General features: G+C 35.2%; 1 protein-coding gene across 1 annotated transcript in view; it reads left to right on the forward strand.

Annotated features, from left to right (window-relative positions):
* ANK3 (ankyrin 3) overlaps nucleotides 1–20,108 on the forward strand; it is a gene marked incomplete at its 5' end in the record, with an annotated part of 287,363 nt that overhangs the window by 252,600 nt on the left and 14,655 nt on the right. The window contains 5 exons of the mRNA XM_079711182.1: nucleotides 415–546; nucleotides 1,452–1,595; nucleotides 4,831–4,921; nucleotides 7,417–7,795; nucleotides 19,988–20,078. Of these exons, the coding sequence (XP_079567308.1) occupies nucleotides 415–546; nucleotides 1,452–1,595; nucleotides 4,831–4,921; nucleotides 7,417–7,795; nucleotides 19,988–20,056 (815 nt within the window). The 3' untranslated portion in view covers nucleotides 20,057–20,078. The remainder of the gene's footprint in view (nucleotides 1–414; nucleotides 547–1,451; nucleotides 1,596–4,830; nucleotides 4,922–7,416; nucleotides 7,796–19,987; nucleotides 20,079–20,108) is intronic.

Here is a 20,108-nt window from a genome sequence, read left to right on the forward strand (position 1 = left end):
TGAAGGTTGCCGAGAGAAAACCCTACCGGCTCCTCATGTGGCATGTTTATGAATTGTATATCCCTACCTATCTTGTATGAAGTTTGCTCAAATTGCAGACAATAATTTGGCTGAGTTAAAAGAATCTAGCAACATCCTCTTTGAACAGAGCAAGAATCTTTATAAAATAATCTCCAAAGGGAATCTGATTATAACCAGGGAATTACCTTAGGAGAGATAAGTCACAGCCTGTATATTATCAGTATTTTCCTGTGAAATCAAGTATATAAAGATTAATGCCCAAGGCTGTACTTGGGTTTTACTATAAAATCCTTTCCTTTTTTTTGGCAGGGGGGCAGTTGAGCATTACTTTTATGAAATATATGTGATAAAAGTACAATATGAAATCTTAGTAACTCCTTTTCTTTTCTACAGAACTGGCAAGGGAACTGAATTTTTCAGTGGATGAAATCAATCAAATACGTGTGGAAAATCCAAATTCTTTAATTTCTCAAAGCTTCATGTTATTAAAAAAATGGGTTACCAGAGACGGAAAAAATGCTACAAGTATGCTGAAATTATATTACTTTAACTTGCAAAATTGCTTATGTCTAATATTTCAGATAAGCCTACTGTTATAAAATCACAGTGATCATAAAGTAATGGCAAGTCTTTTCAAGTTATACTTGTTTAATTTTGTGCTAATATTCTAAACTTCTGTCTTTAGGAAGCTTTTTAGGAAGCAAGTAGTAGGGTTTTTTTTTTTGCATTTTGTCTATATTTGCATTTTTCTCTGTGACCATCAAAAATGAAAATATAATTCTAGCTGTTCAATCATAGGGCGGTGGTGGGAAACAATGTGAAGTTACTGCTATGGCCAGAAATGGATGTGCAGGGAGGTAAGAGAGAAAAGGATAGGATCAAATCATTTTATCCAGCCTGGTCTGTGATGGCAGAGAACTCCCCAGTATTCCTGGGTTTTGTGTGGTTTAGGTGGCGGTAGGGGAGTGGTGCTATACTGTGACAAATGCCAACCCATAACGATGTGGAATCAGTTACTGGGGGTTTGCCTGGGTCAGCCTGACCTTAGTAAGTCATTAATGCTAAGCATCAAATATAAGGGTGACCTATTTTGATAGTCTAACAGGAGAGGAATGTGTTTATTAGATCCCCTTATAACTAACAGGAGTCTCGCTGTTTTGAGGCCTATCTGCTCTGCGCCTTACAGAGATGGAACGAATGTTGCTGTCATCACACACAGCTTCACAAAATGATTCTTAAGACCCTAACATATCTTCCCTGGAGCAGCGAGCTTTCTGAGCCCTCTGGATAGTGAATATTGCAGAGGTGCAGTGAGGAGGGATTAAGACGCTAGGAGGGTCAAGTGAGCCATGCCTTTGTGTGGATATTGTGATGACATAGAAGAAAATAATTTAATTGGGTTTTCAACCTTTTTTTTCCTCCTCTTTCAGCTGATGCCTTAACTGCGGTCTTGACAAAAATTAATCGAATAGATATAGTGACTCTGCTAGAAGGACCAATATTTGATTATGGAAATATTTCAGGCACCAGAAGTTTTGCAGATGAGAACAATGTTTTCCATGACCCTGTGGATGGTAACTGAATTTAGTGTTCATATTTACTTAATCATTTGATAAAATTTGAAAGTGCAGTAGGACAAGGCAGTCACGTAAAACCAACTAAATTATGATTTGCTTGACTTAATTTCTCATTTTCACGGCATATTCTCTGCCAGGCCTGCAAACAAACACTCTGATAGAACAAACTTGATAAATGTCTCTGTTATATAAAATACAAATAATGAAGTATATAAAGGCATAAGTTAATGAAACAGTTGGTATCTCAAATATTTTATATGACCAAATGGAAGAAAATTTAATATCTAGAGAATATCTTGCTTTTGCCATTTTTATATTAACCTAAAAAACTAGGGAACTCTTTTATTCCTATTTAGGTCAAACCAAATTGTGGGCTGTTATACAAATTGTTAAGTAAAATGGTTAATTACTGTTTTGAGAACAAGTATTTAAGCATGTACTGAAAGAGACAATGTATCACTCAAACAGGTGTTTTAGTTATTTAGCATTATTTTAACTTCATATGCTGCCATTTTTTGTTTGGAAAAACACTACTTGACCCATCGTATATAAAAGGTAGCATAATTTCTAATTCAATGAGCATAGATGTTGCTAATAACATAATAACATAATAATTCCTCTTTTACATTAGCTTAATTTATATGATAATAGTGTCATTTTTCCTTCATTATGTAAATTGGGGCTTTTTTCAACAAAGTATTAAGAAAAGTATGACAAATATCTTTCTATGTTTTTCAAGATGTTCATAAATGGAAATTTATTCCTATAATGAATTTTGAGTAAAAAAATGTTGATGCTATGGAGGCAAGAAGAGGAGCTAGGGATATTTTTCTACTATTTCAATTTTTTAAAATATGGTGATTTTTTTTCCATTTTTAAACAGCAAAGTTAGACCACCAATAATCAATAACTTATAATTCTGCATATGTGACAAAACATCTCAAATTCTTAGAAAGTTTCTGCTTACTAAAGTCAACAGAAAATTTAAAGTGTACCTTGTTATCCCCATAACATAAACATGTGGGTAATAATGTCAAAAGTGGTTTCTTTTTAAGCTTATAAATACCACAGAACCTGGAAAAAAGCTCTCTTCAAGGCCTTGTCTTATATGTGAGACCATATATTGATGACCAAACTCTTTGTGCACAAGATAAAGATAGACCAGTATTATATCAAATTTGGGGGTTTTGCCAAGTTTATAGAGTATTTTAATATTCTTTACTGGGAAACTTTTTTAAGAAAAGTAGTTTTAACAAACAAGATCATCAGAAAGCAATGGAAGTATTCAATGGAATTGAAAGTTTCATTTAACATTTTAAAATCAGAGTATCATTAAATAAATCCACAAGGGCTTTTTATTGCTACATCTTAATATTTTATATTCCCTATTTTTAAAATTCTTAGGGAAATTTATGTTTATGAAGTAAATTTTACTTGTGCAGATTATAAACCTCATGTAGTCTTAGACACATTTTCAACATTCTAGTTTATGGGTGACCATAACAGAAAAATGTTCACTTACCTATAGTGATTTGAATTTACAACCAAAGCTAAGTTGGTATTTATCTTGGACTAATGGAAAAATTAGGCTTTAGTTTTGTAGACCAATAAGTCAGAAAGTGTGCCTGGTTGCCTTTTTGTTCCGGTCTCTCCTCTTCATTGAACTTTTGTGAAACTTCCTTTCCTCACCATGACCAGACCATTGTTGACTTTTCTCTCTGCTGAAGGAGAAAAATAACTCCCTTAGTCCACACAGCAAAGTTTAAAACAAGGGAATTTCTCCCTCCTTCCCCTTTGTGTAGGCTGGTTAGTAAACCTCTGTTGTTTCATAGCATTGTCATGAATATTCAGAGGGCTCTCTGTAAATGGTTTTCCTCCCGTCTCTGTTGTGTATCATTTCTTTTTTCTCTTTATTTGATTCATGCTTCTGAGTGGACCCCTACCACCACGTTCACCAAGACTTCCATACGTACACAACCCTTTCATCTCTGTCACATTATGACACCTGAAGAGTTTACATGGAGTCTTTTCTACTTTATCTGCTTTTTAAATCCTTTTCCTAACATCTTTTCAGATTTTTTCCCCAGTGCTACTGCTCTAAATCTAATGGTCATTTCTTTCCAAAGATTAAATTCATTTTTCTTTGCTATAAATTTCCTGTGAAATAAGTTAAGAATTAAGAGTTGGGTAGCATCACTCTTATGTACAGTTCTTAAAATAAGTTATAAGTAATTAATTATAAAAATTGGTTTCTTGTGGCTTGCTGTATTCAGTCCACCACAATGTGGATTTTGCATGCTAAAAGTAGAAAGATATTAATTTGGCCATGCAATAAATGTATCTTACATAATGACAGCTAACTTTATATTGGATTAAACTTGTGTATTTAAGTTACTGTATTAAAATTACCAAAATCGATAAACAATTTATATCTTAATTAACTAGTATTCTATTTTATTGTAGTTTGCACTAGTCTTTTATTTCATTGTATTACATATACTTGAACTACACCAATAAATTTATCAACATTATTCTGTAATTCATCACACATTTTCATACCTAATATAATTTAAGTCATTCCATGTGTTTTTGTTTGATGTGCTCTAATTCATTCCAGTCAGTCCAAATGTACTGTCTTCCATAGGTTATCCTTCCCTTCAAGTGGAACTGGAAACTCCCACAGGGTTGCACTACACACCACCCACCCCTTTCCAGCAAGATGATTATTTTAGTGATCTCTCTAGCATAGAATCTCCCCTTAGAACCCCCAGTAGACTGAGTGATGGGGTAGTGCCTTCCCAGGGAAACGTAGAGCATTCAGCAGATGGACCGCCAGTCGTAACTGCAGAAGACACGTCCTTGGAAGAGAGCAGACTTGAAGACTCAATGCCTTTGACAGAAATACCTGAAGCAGTGGATGTACATGAGAGCCAGTTGGAGAATGTGTGTCTGAGTGAGTATCCTCGATACCTCGGAAGGATGGCTGGGGTCCCAAAAGATGTTAAACCAGCAGAGCCATTGGAACAGACTAGAAAAGTAGGAGTGAGCTCTGAGCAGCAAGAGAAAGGAAAATCTGGTCCTGATGAGGAGATGACGGAAGAAAAACTCAAATCTCTATTTGAGGATATTCAACTTGAAGAAGGAGTAGAGTCTGAGGAGATGACAGAAGAAAAAGTACAGGCTATTCTTAAACGTGTTCAGCAAGCAGAACTGGAAATGTCTTCAATTACAGGTTGGCAGAATGAGACATCAAGTGGAAACCTAGAGTCCCCTGCTCAAGCTCGAAGAATAACTGGTGGGTTACTAGATCGACTGGATGACAGGTATGGCTCTTGGTCAGAAAAAGGAAAGTGAAATGCAGGTTACATGTTAATAGTTTGTTTTTTTTCTTTATTTTTTGGCTGCGCCATGCAGCTTGTGGGATCTTAGTTCCCTGGCCAGGGATCGAACCTGGGCCCTTGGCAGTGAAAGCATGGAGTCCTAACCACTGGACTTCCAGGGAATTCCAGTAGTTTGTTTTAAATATATGCTTTTTAGTAATTACTGTTTTTCTAAATTACCATTCCAATTTCAAGATAATAATACATGCTTTAAAGGTTGGTTCATTCTGCTAATCTGGAGAGGGAAAGTTACATTAAACTCAAATATAATTCTTAAAACTACTGATAATTAGCTGAAGTAAAATGCAAAAAGTTATACACATGCTAAAGATTAATACATTTTCTTTACTTTAGAAGGCTACTCTTTTCTACTTTATTACCTGTTGTATTATTCTTTTCACATAGCCAGAAATTAATGCTCATTTAAAATAATGTAATAAATAGAATTCTAAGCCTTTTAGAAATATAAGCATTTCTATTGTTTCCTGATATCAAACATAAATGTGCTTATTATACAAAATTTTAAAATACAGATTTAAAAAATCAATACAATGCCATCATCTAGCAATAACCACCACTAAAATTTTGGTGAATTTCTTTTACATACATGTTTTTAAATGTCTTGTCACAGAAAAATGCAGAGAAGCAAAAAAGTCATCTATCCTTATCATACTAAGAAAAACGAACACTTTATATATCCTTCCTTTTTTCTACATGAATATTTTATATAATTTGCAATATGACATATGTAATTCTTTACCCCCAAATAATATGGGCATGACAGAAATTTGTTTATAACCAAAATAATTCCCTAATCATGAATCTGGTTCTTTTTACAGTGATCTTCCTCTAGAAGGGTAAGAGCTAGTGTCTTTCAGACACTGGTTCAAACCCCACCACCATTAGGTTTGCACTTTTCGACTTTAGATTAATTTCTAAGCTCTAAGAATGCCACTGTAATTGGCTTTAAAAATAAGAGTACTACTACTTTCCTCAAACAGGTTTATAGATTGAAAAAGAAAGCCTGTAGCATGCCTACCCAATGACTGGTACAAATAGTCTCTCAGTGATAGTTGGCATTATTTTATTTATGCACACATAAAATATATTTTACTTCAGTGGTAACTAGTGATAAACCTCAGTTCTTTTCGTACAACTTATTTTATAACCATGTTTAATATTTTCATATTGCTGATAAGCTTCTTGCTCAATGAAAACTCCCAAAGAGGGAGGTGACAACATTTGCAAAGAGGAGTTCACAAAACTCCTTTTGAAGAATGGGAGCATCAGTGAATTCTATGTTCAGCCTACAGTAGAGAGTATGGAGACAAGAAATCGTACTAATTTTGACATCTAGGTTCAGATATAATCACATAATTTATAGTTGCATAACAGGAAATTAGATATAGCTAGGAGTTTTAGTTATTGTACAGGGTCTTCACAGTATGCTGGGACTGTTTGTCCTTAAACATCCGGAATAGGATGTGCTATTAATATTTTTTGATAAAGGTGTTTAATCAGAATTTGATTTATAAGAATACGCACATACATATACGTAATACATATATTGTAGATAGAAAACATTGCACTAGTTTTATTGCCTTCAGAATTCTACAGGTAATAAGCAAAGGTGCTAATAAAAACAATATATAAAAATAAACAATATACAAACTATAAAAAAAAGTAAAAGTCTATATTGAAACTAGTAAAAATTAGAAACCAATTTAAAAGAAAGTAATGGAAGAGAAAGATTTTTAAGAGTCAAAAGGAAAACAGTCCTCACAGGTAGTAGAAGCAGCAGGTGAGCATCCACACCCTTATCACCAGAGAGAGTCAGCAGAGGTCAGAAGTGGAGAAAGATGAGACCCCAAGTAAGGTTCTCACGGTTCTTCCACAGTGGGGAAAGCATGACGGTAGGATTCACAACTGGAAACACATACAAAGACTGGAACATAGGGTTCTTGAGGATGCCAGAGCTCTCATCACAGGAATTCATTTTGTTCTTTGTCATCCGTTTTTTCACTGGCAATAGAAAAGCATTTTGAGATCTCCTCTTCTTTTAGATTGGTGGGTCTGGAACTCTGGGTATGTCCATGAACCTCTCAGGATTACTTTTTAAAAGATACAGAATCCAAGGAGCTGTATAAGTACAATTAAACAAAACAAAACAAAACAAAAACAGTGACAGCATAGCCAGCCAGCTAGTTTGGGAGTTGGAGTGCAGAGGATGCCTGGAGCCTGTGTATCATCTCCTCACCCCACACCCACACCCATAACAGGCCCTCACAGTTTGAAACCTGATGACCAGATTTTTCATGCTTTTCTAATGTATGTCTTTAAAAGTAGTTTAAAACATGGCTGTTGAAAATTTAGAGCTTCTAAAGCCCATTTTCAGCCATATGTTACCATTATAAATTTCCACATCTTCTCTATTGCAGCCCTGACCAGTGTAGAGATTCCATTACCTCGTATCTCAAAGGGGAACCTGGAAAATTTGAAGCAAATGGAAGCCATGCAGAAGTCACTCCAGAAGCAAAGACAAAATCTTACTTTTCAGGATCCCAAAATGATATAGGGAAACAGAGTGCAAAGGAAACTCTGAAACCAAAAATACAAGGTTCTGGTCGTGTTGATGAACCAGCATCATCACTAGCGGCATATCAGAAAGCTCTAGAAGAAACCAGCAAGTTTGTCATAGAAGAGCCTAAACCCTGTGTGCCTGTCAGTATGAAAAAGATGAGTAGGACTACTCCTGCAGATGGCAAGCCAAGGCTTAACTTCCATGAAGAAGAGGGATCCAATGGGTCTGAGCAAAAGGTACGTCATCTAGTTTTCCACCGTGCTGTCATTTAAGCTGAAAGTACTGACACTTTGATTCTTTTGATAATCTTGTAGCACTGGGCCCAGTGTTCGTTACTACTTCCAAATTATCAATGTGTGATTGAAAATTGTAATACTAATAATGGGGGTAAAGAAAGTAATGAGTAAAATATATGCTACTTGTCATCCCTTCTTTCATTGGGTAGAAAAAAGGAATAAACATCTTCTTAGCCATTTTTCAGGAGGGAAAAGAATACAGGCATGTTAAGTAAGTAGCTTAAGGTCCAGTTTTAATTTTGTCTGGGATTTAGCTTTCCTCACAACCAACCTAGTCTTCTTTCTTGAGGATGGAGGATAATTATCCTGACCCTTTCTGGTTCTTTTGCACAATTTAAAGAGTCGCTAGCATTGACCCATCTAAGAGTTCTATCCTATAAGGTCTGTTGCCTGAAAGGGTGTTTTAAAAATTGAAGAAACACAGTTCCCAAGCCTAAAATGAGGTGGGTATACTACTGTTGGTTGACGGCATTTAGAAATGCAACATTAAAAGTATCATTTTAATTATTTTTATATCTAAGTTGATAATTATCTTAATATTTGTTTTTAATAATTTAAAAAACCTTACTGTCATATAATTATTTGCTTGCTTTTTGTACTTATGTTTTTGTGCTACCATCTAATAGATTTCATTATTCTTTGAGTGTAAACATTTTTAGATATTAAAAAATTTTTAATTGAAATTATGATTTATAGATGGATATAAGAAAATTAAGATCAGTTCTGTTTCCTATATTTTTTACTGCTTTTTGCTCTCTCAATTTTTGTGTCTTTTCATGAACTACGCAGTAGAAACAGACTGAGAGTTATACATCTTTGGAATAGTAGTACTTGAAGTTTTCCCTAAAACATCTAGTTTACTTAAGATCTTCTACAGTGTTTTGGGTAGAAAAAAAAAGAAACAAGTCTTTTGTAAAATAATGAGCCCATGATTAATTTGAGGTTTAGAAAAATTTAGTAAACTCCTAATCAGGAGCTAATTATCAGCTTATTAACTAATCATATCCTTTCCTTTTCCCTCCTGCAGGCTATTTTTTTTTTTATCACTTTCCTGCTTGTTAGGAGGGAAAGTGAGAGGAAGGAAAATCCTCAGGACTTTCTTTCATTTCCTTCCTGACAAGTGTTGTTTTGAGTATTGCTTTCTGCCTTTTAGTTAACTCTTAGCATGTTTAAGCAATATGACTTTGGATGGAATGTTTCCTTTTAAAATGAGCTTGCAAAATATCAGGAGGGAGCAGTAACCTAGTGATGTTTTAGCTATGAAAATGTATTGTGCAAAAACCTATTAAAAATCGATAGGGAAGTTCTCAAATATGTAAGTAAGCATTTCGACAGTATACATGTGCCTACATATTGCCCGTTGGGGAACCATGGAGAAGGCATAAAGAGGATTTGAAAAAGAAAGTCTTAACCCTGAATGGAAATGCAGCTGAATTCATCAGTAATGGAAAATAATTACTGTTAGAAAATGTTTTTCGAGATTTCTTATAAATGAGTTTGTGCCTTTAGCATTGGTCACTGGTCCTGCTCCAATGCATAAAGGCTTCAGGAGCATAGCAATTCATAGTGAAGTTAAAGCTTCTGGAATATAAGAGTCTGACCTCACAAGAAATTCGAAGATGTCCAGGATGTATTTTTTGTGGCTAGACCATAGTACAATAGTAATCAACTAGGTCGTCGGATGTATGATCTCAGAAAACAGCCCCCTTTTTGTCCCCTGAAAAATCAGGTCAAAAGTCCGGGTGCGGCTCTTAAACGGATGACTGCCTGCTGTTACAAGGTAAAAATCCTGCTGCTTTCCACCTCTTTACATGCCGCAACCCATGGCAAGGAGTACTGAGAAAATTCCATTTGGTCTCCTAGTTACCCTCTGTGCCATTGCATAGAGAATTCTCTAAAAGGAATCCTGATCAAGATTCTACTACCATCTTCTCTCTACCCTTCACCTTAAGACTGGCAGAGACTCCATGGAGAAAATGGAAACAAACATTAGCCAAATGGCCACTTTTTCTTTATGTGAGGGGCTGGTCTCAGATGATTCTTGATAGGATTATAATTGACATCTAGGTTTGTTATTAGTGTTTGCATTAACATATGTTCTTCTGCTTTTAAATGTTTCAAGTGAAAAACCTTTCCCCAGTCTAAGATTCTGGCTATGGATAATTCAGATTGAATTTTCTCTTCTGCCTCATCTAATCTATTAATTGCTAAATGCTGATTAGTAATTCTTTTGCAATATGAATTCATCTTACCTTTTTCTGCTTTTCTGAGCCATTGTAGGGCCTCCTTTCCCAATATTTAGGTCATTCTAAGTGTCCTGAATTTATGGTCCTTTTCTAAAAAAATTTTAAAGTAATGGGGAATTTAGTAGCCAGTATCTTTGCAAGGAGTAAGAAAGTTGAAAACTATTTCCTTTTGATACCATATTATTCAGTAGGGTATTTTGTTCAGATGAAATTTCCTACAAAGTTAAGGTTGATATTACTATAACATTTAAAAATATTTGGTAAGTTTACCTTTGGTGAAAAATGGCCTACTTTATTATCTATTTGACTAACATTTCATTAATAATTTTTGCTAACACTTACACCTCCTGTAACAATTTTACTTATTTTTTTCCTATTTTTACCAATTCTGCCATTGATTTTTCCAATGCATATTAACTACAGTTTCTATCTCTGGGACTGTCAGATTTGGGGTAACTAGTACACTTAGAAAATAAAATACTAGAATTGTTTTCAGAACTCCACCACTAAAATTTAGAAATAAAATTATTCAGTGTATACTCTTGACCATGATATTTAAGTAGAAGCTGAAGACAATTTTCCCTTTGACTTATGAACTGTTTATCACTTGGTAGTGTTTCCTTATTCCTATCCTTATTTCCTAAAAAGTAATATTTTGTGTAATTACTGTATTCTTACCTGTACTATATTCTTGTCTGTGCAATGTTGTTTCTATTCTAATTTCATATTAGTTCTTTAAAATAAGACCTCAGGCTTTCAAATATTTTACATTCCTTCATTCATTTGAATAAATTCCTACTGAGTTCCAATTATGTATTAGGTGTGAATTATGCTGATAAAAATCTCCTGGCAAATTATGCTGATATAAATTGTATACTTTTAGTAAAGTTCAAAATAGCTTTTGATAAAGTTGTCAAATCTGACCAAAATATCATATAAGTCAGAAATACTATGCCTCTTTCTGTAGATCAAGTGAAAGATGGCCTGTAACTGTAAGGTTATACATTCATGTCAAATGTATAATATTTATTTTTAAACTAGCTTTAAATCTGTATTTTTCCCCAAACTAATCATTAGTAGCATGTATGTAGTTTCTGATGCCAAAGTCTCCATCATTGTTATTTTTAATAATTTACAATTTTATTATCTTGATCTTTACCTGCATTTATATACTTATGCATTTACATATACATTGCATTTATATATACACATAAGTATATATATGCATATACATATGCAGGTAAAGATCAAGGTAATTAAATATATATATTATTTATGTATACTTTATATATATTTATATACACATATATACATACACATACAGAGTAATTTCATTTAGAATTCTGCTCAACACTTTCTTCCACTTAAGTTTTTTTTAAGATTTCCGCAAATATACATCATGATTTTCCTCAAGTGCGGGGAACCAGAAAGTAAAAAGTTCTTTCTTGATTTCCCTTCTCAGAATGTCTTTTATTTTAAATGTGATGGTAAAATTCTACTAAAAATGCATTTACTCAGGACTTGAAAGGCAGTGAGAGTGATTCAAGCTCAGAGGAAGAACGGAGAGTCACTACCCGAGTTATTCGCCGGCGTTTGATTATAAAGGTATCCCGAAGCCGGATCAGTATGGGGCAATGCTGTATTATTAGAACCTTTCTTGTGATTTGGAAAATTCAGCATGCTTGGTAACTAAATGGCTCTGTATGTTTCTTTGCATATTTGAAAACTTATAAAAACAACCACCGAAAGGAAAAACTCACGTTGCACGGTAGTGAGTATTCTGTCTAGGCCTGTGTTTGACATGTGGCAGTTGTAATTTTATCCGAGAATTCTTGGCATTTGTATACTGCTTTCCTTGGAGAAGTGTTCTATGCGTGAACAAAGATTCTACCTTGGTGAGAGAATAGTTCATATCAAATGAAATGTTCAACTGAAACCCCAGAGGCTGTAATGAAGTATGAGGTAAGATAAAGACGAAAGAGAATGAAAGAATTAAAAGGCTCCCTTCTCAGCCTTAACAGTTTTTAAGTGAAAACCAGTTCTTCATTATCAATCAATGACTAAGAATTCAGTGTTATAGCCTGGCATGGATGTATATGACATAATGCAAACCAAGCAAAAACTTCTGAAATAGGTTTTTAACTTGACTGACATACAAAAAAATCAGGATTTTTTTTTAAGGCTGTATTTTTAAGTAGAGGAAGCAACTCTTAATGGAAGTGAAAAATGTAATTCTACCCTGTTACAGCACAGTTGAATACTATGAATAAATCTTGATTTCCCCCACAAAGGCCTTTTGAAGCACCGACCTTATGTATGGGAGGTCCTATAGACTGCTTCTTGCAGTCTGCTGCTGGTCTTCATTACTCTGCCTTTAGAGAGATCTTTCTTGATGTTAGAATAATTGAGTGCAGAGAACTAGGAAGCCATTTTCAATACACAGTCCTTTGAATGTGGTCCAAATAACTTGAGGCTCCTTGGTTGGCAGTTCTGAAGAGAAAGAAAGGAAAGGAAATATCTATTGAAAACCATTTATCAAACTTATCACCCATTTCCAAAGTGTCAGGACACCAAACCAGAGATGTAGGGAAGTTGGCTTAGGTATCCAAAACTTCTTAATCCTGCTGCTTGTACTTTTCTTGTAGATCAGATGAAAGAAGAGAAGAAAATTTGCCAAATCTGCTCTAGTATAGTTTTCCTAAGACTCTGGAAACATTAGAGAAGAAAATAAGTCCTTTTCTAAATCCTAAATTATCCACAAATCAACCTTAAGCTCAATAGGGGCCATGAAAAAAAGTATGAATCACTTTGAAAATTCCACATGGGCAATCCAAATTACTTACTGTTATCTAGCATATATGCAAGCATTTGGCCTGCTATTTATGAAGTCCTCATAATCAGCCACCTCCCACACATTTGCTGGGATTAGGGGGAAGAAATCTTTAATTTGGTTTTTCTGAACATGTTAAAGCCATACTCTGTTCAGGCTTTGCTAGTCCCATGATTAAAATATTACTTCTTGAAGACACTAAAGTGAAACATCTAGAAAAAGCACACCAGACATACTGTCTTGTAACTTGCTTTTTATGCTTAACATATGACATACTCATGTTGCATCAAATTCACCTCATTTCTTTATAATAGCTGCCCAGTATAGAAGCTGACTCCTCTATATATCACAGAAGAAAATAAACATAATCCTGCACAGACAGTGGGAGAAAGCGTAGAGAAGTTTTACTCTGGAGAATACTAAAACAAAACAATAGAAACATCAATCCCCTCCCTAAGTCAATGAAGGTTATTTCTTTTGGTCTCCTAGAATTCTAGAACATGCATTAGCAAGTTAGCTTTTAAGTAATTTTGTTAGAATGAGTTATTTATATATATTTAAGCTTAACATAAAATTATATATATTAACATTTTTATTAAGAGCTCAAGTTTAAAAGACTGAAATACACTGATGTTATAGGCTTCATAAAACAGAGGAGACTGTTCTCTTCAAATCTTCACTTCTTGAAATCAGTGTAATTTTAGGGAGGCTGAGTGGAATCATCAGAGAACGGGTTTTATAAGTGGGGAGGGCATTGTATAAACAATGGAATCACTTAAACAAGCTTTGAGAAATGTCTTTCATATGTGACAGAGAAACCAAAAGCTAAAGGATAGCTATAATTATAATTGGAAGCTATAGGTATAAGAAAAACTTTGTAAATTACATACATAGAAATCTTTCTGGTTAATATTCTTCTGTTCAGATTTTGGGGGCAGTTGAAAAAGATCACATTTCTGTTGCCTTTTCTCTTATTCCATATGTTGGTACCTTTTTAATGTAAAAGAGCTTGAGACTGCAGTACTACATGGTAAATGTGACATGGGATCCATCTCTGTCAAAACACATGAAATGAGAATGTTAGGACCTAAAGGAGTCATTGAGACTAAAATTACTTCTTTTCCTAGATGACAAAAACCAAGGATCGGAGATGAACTGATTTACCCAAAACCACACAGCTGGGTGGTAACAGTTCTGAGACCAGAACCTAACCCCTGGTCCTCTAGAGAAGTGCCTTCTACCTGCGTTTTCCACAATACTGTATTCCTTCTCATCCAGAACAAATTAAAAAGGAATAACTTTTCCTAGACTAAATTAGGCACTTGGCCATTTAGACTTTTCCGGTGGCATAGAAGAAGGCAGCATTGAGCTATCTTTCCTGGAAACTATTTGATGGGGCCAGAATGCTAGGAATTTGACCTACTTCATGGAGGCTGTCCAACCTTGGACTGAACCAGCCACAGTAATTCCCCTAGCACTTAGAATCCTAGAGCAGAAAACTATTTGGTGGTTGTTCCGTCCTTCCTAGAGCTAGCTTTGGCCAGGAAGTGTCAATGAAAGCAGTAGATATATTCAGGATTCCATTATCACAAGTCTAGGCAAATCTGTGTTCTTAGCCATTCAACTAGTATAATAAATGGAGTGAAAGTAGAATTTTATGATTTTTCTCTTTAATTTCACATGTGGATTCATTCTTTTTTATGTTTTTATATTTTTACATTTAATATTTTCAAGTCCTTAAGAAATGAGTCAAGTTAAACTCTCCCATTTGTTTTGGGATTTTTAAATTTTATAAGCATATTCATTTATTTCTATATACTATGATAATATCACAGTGGTTTCAAATGCTTGGAAGCAGTTTAAATTGACCAGTCCCTATGAGCTTGTTTACATTATTTGCTTAGCAAATGCAGTGATTACAAAGGTAAAAACTTTAAACCAACTCAAACCATTGTGAAGTTTGATTAGATTCAAATAACTGAATTTTTACTATATAGTTCAACTATATTTTTATTTCTACTTTTGAGCTTTTTTTACTGACTTTCAAAATAAGGGTTTATGTGTATGTTTCCCCCCATCAAACAACTCAAAAGTACAAAAAGTTCAATCTATCCATTCCACTTCCCATTGTTCACAAGCTTCAGATAACCATTGTTCTGGAACAAAGGAACAAGGTAACCATTGTTCACAGGCTTCAGATCGTTTTATATACATATACCAATATGTATGTGTATATAGAATATACATGTGCTATATACATATACACATACATCCCCAGCAAGTGGGTTTCTCAGAATACATATTGCTTAGTAATTTGCTAAGTTTACATATATAGTTTCTCTCATCTCATTTTTTTGAAAGTTCAAGTTTTAATGTTGTGTACATCGAAGCAAATTGGTACATTTCATGTTGTTATTTTTCATTTTATTCAAGAAGGAGAGAGGAATAAAAATTATAAAATTCAATGTTTCCAGCAGGGGTCCTAAGGAAAGTACAGTAGTCTTCACAAAGGTGGCCACCAGGAATGATACTGTGACACCATATGTGCTGTAATTTTCCTTTGAAATAGGAAAGAAAAAAGTGCGGGTAGGTGTTGCCAAAAATAATGCCATCACCAAAACTAGCGGGGAAATTTTATTTACTTAAAAGTACAAAGGTTTGGGCTTCCCTGGTGGCGCAGTGGTTGAGAGTCCGCCTGCCGATGCAGGGGATACGGGTTCGTGCCCCGGTCTGGGAAGATCCCACATGCCGTGGAGCGGCTGGGCCCGTGAGCCATGGCCGCTGAGCCTGCGCGTCCGGAGCCTGTGCTCTGCAACGGGAGTGGCCACAACAGTGAGAGGCCCGCGTACCGCAAAAAAAAAAAAAAAAAAAAAAGTACAAAGGTTTTCAAGAACCTCAGAAACTAATTAGAGATTATTTTCTATCATTAAAGAGAGGCCCTAAAGACCTCTCCTTGGTAACACCTGATCTCCAATGTACCTGACAGAATTAAAGATGGATGAAATTTTTTTTAATGTATTTTGTGACTCCTTACTAACTTTCCTCTCTATCCAGTCAACTACTATCTAATCCACTCCCTCAGTTTAGTGAGTTTCTACATAATCATATACTTATTTTGACCTTATGTAAAGCACTAGTTGACTATAGTTAGTGCCCATTTAAGACTAAGAGAAGTATCTTCACCTTTAATTATACATAGGCAGTATGAATTTTCAGTAGGAAATAATGAAAATGCCCACATACCACAGCAGATCTCAACAACCTATATGGCTTGTTATTTATAACTAGGGCTTTGCTTTTTTCTAAGGCTATTAATATAAATCAATGCACTTAAATGTATTCGCTATGCTTATAAAAATACCTACTTCACATTTCAGAGACTGTCTGCAAATTAATTGGCATCTTTCCCCACCAAAGGGTCAATTTATAACATACATAATAGTATACTACTTTAATGGATTTTCCTGGGATCCTGGAATTGTCTTAACACTCAAAGAGCTAGACATGTGCAAGAGTTAGTTCAAACATATCTCACTTATACATGTTTGAACTATAGTGAAACTTTTCATGAGCCTTTTTTTGGCTTTTCTGCTGTCTTTAAGCCTTTACTTGTAAAATAAAATGAAATTGCTTTTTTTCCAGATATATGAAATCAACCATAGGAAACATAAATAACACTCCCATAAGAACTTGTTGCAGATTTTAGTGCATTCAGGCAGGAGACCTCTACACTTTTCCCATTTCCTTCCCTCACTTAACTGTGCTAATTGAAACTAATCATAAGCAAGGTTCAAGGTGAACCCTGAAGCAAGCATGAGCAGCAAGAAACATCGTGTTTTATTTTCATCTCATCTTTATACCACAGTGAGGTAAAATGAGTCAAATATCCCACCCATGACCTATGAGCCCACAATCTGTAAGAATACAAAGTCACTTTGTAGAAAGAAAAAAGAATAAAAACAGAATTTTGTTAGCAAAACAAGGTAGTGTTTCAGTCTCTACTCTGTTATTTTTTTTTTTTTTTTTTTTTTTTTTTTTTTAATTTTTTTTGAACTACTCTGTTATTTTAAACCACAACTGCCTTTCTACTGGCTGTGACATAAAACAGTCATAGAATTTTCTCACCATTGGCTGGCACTGACAAAATTAACAGAGCTACTACCTTTCCCATGACAATAACACTGAAAGGGTTAGAATCCTGGCTGTCCCAGAAATGCAGCTGTCTTCTTTGTGATTTGCCATTTTTCCTAAAAAGCCTACAAGTGTACAATAACTACAGTACACAGTACTATAGCACTGTACAGGTCACCTCTTCAACAAAAGGAGTATGACTAACAAGTCAGTAGGTCTCTAGAATGGGTCTGCACTTAAGATGTTTGTCCTTGTTCCCCAAAACTGTAAGTGAGACTGACCCAAAGTTGACACCAGTGAAGAAGGTAATGTGTTACAAATACAGCCCTATGTCTGCTCTCTGAGTGGTTTTTCTTATCCTACAATCATAGAGCTAATAGACATTAAGGAGCCATCTAAATCTACTGACCTGCCTATTAGCAGGAAAATATGATGCCACCTTGGCAAGTTAAGAATTTATCCCATTTTTTTGTTAACTCACCAGAGGAAGATCCTTGACAGTTTCCCCTTCTAAATCAGATAGCAGTCACTAACTGAAAGGCTGTCGTCTTACATTCCTTTAGTAATTAATCCGTCATCACATAAGACTCATTCACTTGATAATATTCTGAAACTATGTACTTCATCAGACGTTAATTATTCTCATTTACAACTTATGAAAGGCTCAGTCTGAAAAAAAGAAATAAGGTTTTCTCTGTACTCTGAACTTTTCTCATAGTATTTGAAAAAATATTACCTTTGGTAAAGGAATTTTTAAATTTAACAAACTAACAAAGGGTGATTAACACCCCAACTAAGGTGCTACCTCAATTCAAATCAGACAAAAGGAAATCCACCAAAATGAGAGATTTCGTAGGACTAATGAAGAAACATTATTCAAAGTGAAATGATCTAATTAGAGCTCTAATCGTTAGCTAAATCTTTTTTCAACAAATGAAACCTTTTTGTTTGTCTGTCTATGTATAACTGTATTCTGTGATTACATACGTTCAAATTCTTCCTTCTTGGAGTTTGTTGCTAACCATTATTCTTGTACATACTTGAGGTTTATTTAATGCTTTGAATGTTGTTGACTGCTAAATAACCATCCATGGAGTCAGCCTTTTCACCTTGCCCTGGAATTGCAAGTAGAGTTTATACTTTCTTTTTCTAAAATTCCACAGAGCATGTGTGTGGTGTATGGAGTGATGTGGAGATCTATCCATCTAGTATGTTGCTAATCTCTATGCCACATCCTTTAGGGAGAGGAAGCAAAAAACATTCCTGGTGAATCTGTCACAGAAGAACAGTTTACTGATGAAGAAGGCAACCTCATCACCAGAAAAGTAATCATCACTGGGGTTTCATGCTTCTCTTGGGGTTTAGATTTTCTACTATTTGTTTGCTGTAGTGTCACCTCTTAAAATAGAAAACAGGAAAATCTCTCCTTTTCACTATTGCTTCCTACAGATCACTCGGAAAGTACTAAGACGAATTGTTATCCCACAAGAGAGAAAATATGATGACGTGGTAATGGAGAGGGACTTTCAAAAAGAAAGTAGAGAATAAATGCTTTGTGAACTCTCTAGAATAGGCTGCTAACAGGCTGGCATCTGCAGTGTGGCAGCTTGAAGCATTTGCTGCTTTTGACGTCTTGTGCATTTGATCGGGGTCAAAGAAAAACATTTTCCTTCCTAACATTCTTTAACAGTATATACTCTTACTATCTTCAGAGTTTTCACAGAGATCATTTCACTTATGGAGGTTGGAACATGCCGGTTCGAGAATGGGAGACAAAATTAAAAACCCTCTACCACCACCAAACCCCTCAGCCATGCCCCACCCCTGCCCAGTGCTTTACCTGCAGCCCAGTGCCTACTTGGGACCCAGATAGAGAGCACTTGTTTCCAGCAAATGCACAGAGTTTAATTAAAAGTTAGAACAACAAAAAGCTCGTCTCAAAATCCTTACATCTAATCTATCTTTCCAGTACATTCTACAGGGAAATATGAATTCCCCCATCTTAACCTGAGGAGGATTCTCCTTTCTGGGTTAATAACAGCCCATTTCCAATGTGCCAGTTAAAGAACTAAAGTCATCACTGAGCAGTGTAACTCAGCAAGTGAATCTCTAGCTCCCAGAGAAAACATCTCTGGCTATTTTTCATTTCTTTCCCTTCCTCAGACCTTTACCCTTTTCATTTAAAAAACAGAAACTTCAATAGCCCGTGTTTACACAAGAAAAAAGTAAACTGAAAATTTCTCAGAAGGAGTAAATCAGAAAATTGGAAAGGCTACTGTGTTTTCCATTATAAATAGGGTAAAAGCTGAGTATTTGTGCAACCACTTTGCTCTCAGAGAAGTGTGTCCTTGGTGCTTGGGGAAGACAGGTCTTATTTTATAGAAAAGGGATGCCTGCTTGGTCTGGAGTAAGAGGACGGGCTTGGTAATTCCACAAATTAAAAAAGAAAAAGTCTCTCAGCTCAACAGCATTTCCATGGTCTTTAGTTCATGATTAGTGCTTTACTGAGAAACTTCAGTCTCATTACAACAGATTATTTAACATTCTGCTGGCTTAAAAAGGCATAAATTATAACTTACTAATATTTTTATAATTGGGGTTTGAGTGCCTTGAGAGTTTTAGTGATGATTTCTTCTAGTTTTACAGGAACTGGACAGGCTGTCCAGTTGTTTGACTGATCACTAACCTACTGAATTATTGTGAAGTACAGTAACGTATTCCTTCTGACGGTGCTCTCTCGCTCGCCCTGATGCTGCTGAGCTGTGTGGTTGAGGCAAATAGATTATATTTGGGGATGTGAAGTGACAGAGTACTTGAAACTGTGTTTCGCTTGTCCTAATCCAGCCTCAAGGGACCAGAATGGAAACTGCTTTTTAACGAAAACCCTTTCACCATGAAATCTTAACGTGTACATTCCTTTTAAAGCAGGGAGAAGGTTATAAGATGAAGATGAAGAAAGAAATCCGGCATGTGGAAAAGAAGAGTCACTCATAACAGTAAATGGTCAGTCAAGGTGGTAAGTGTGCTCTTATCAACAACAGTTAAG

The sequence above is a fragment of the Hyperoodon ampullatus genome (assembly GCF_949752795.1).
Source record: "Hyperoodon ampullatus genome assembly, chromosome: 1".
NCBI lineage: Eukaryota > Metazoa > Chordata > Mammalia > Artiodactyla > Ziphiidae > Hyperoodon > Hyperoodon ampullatus.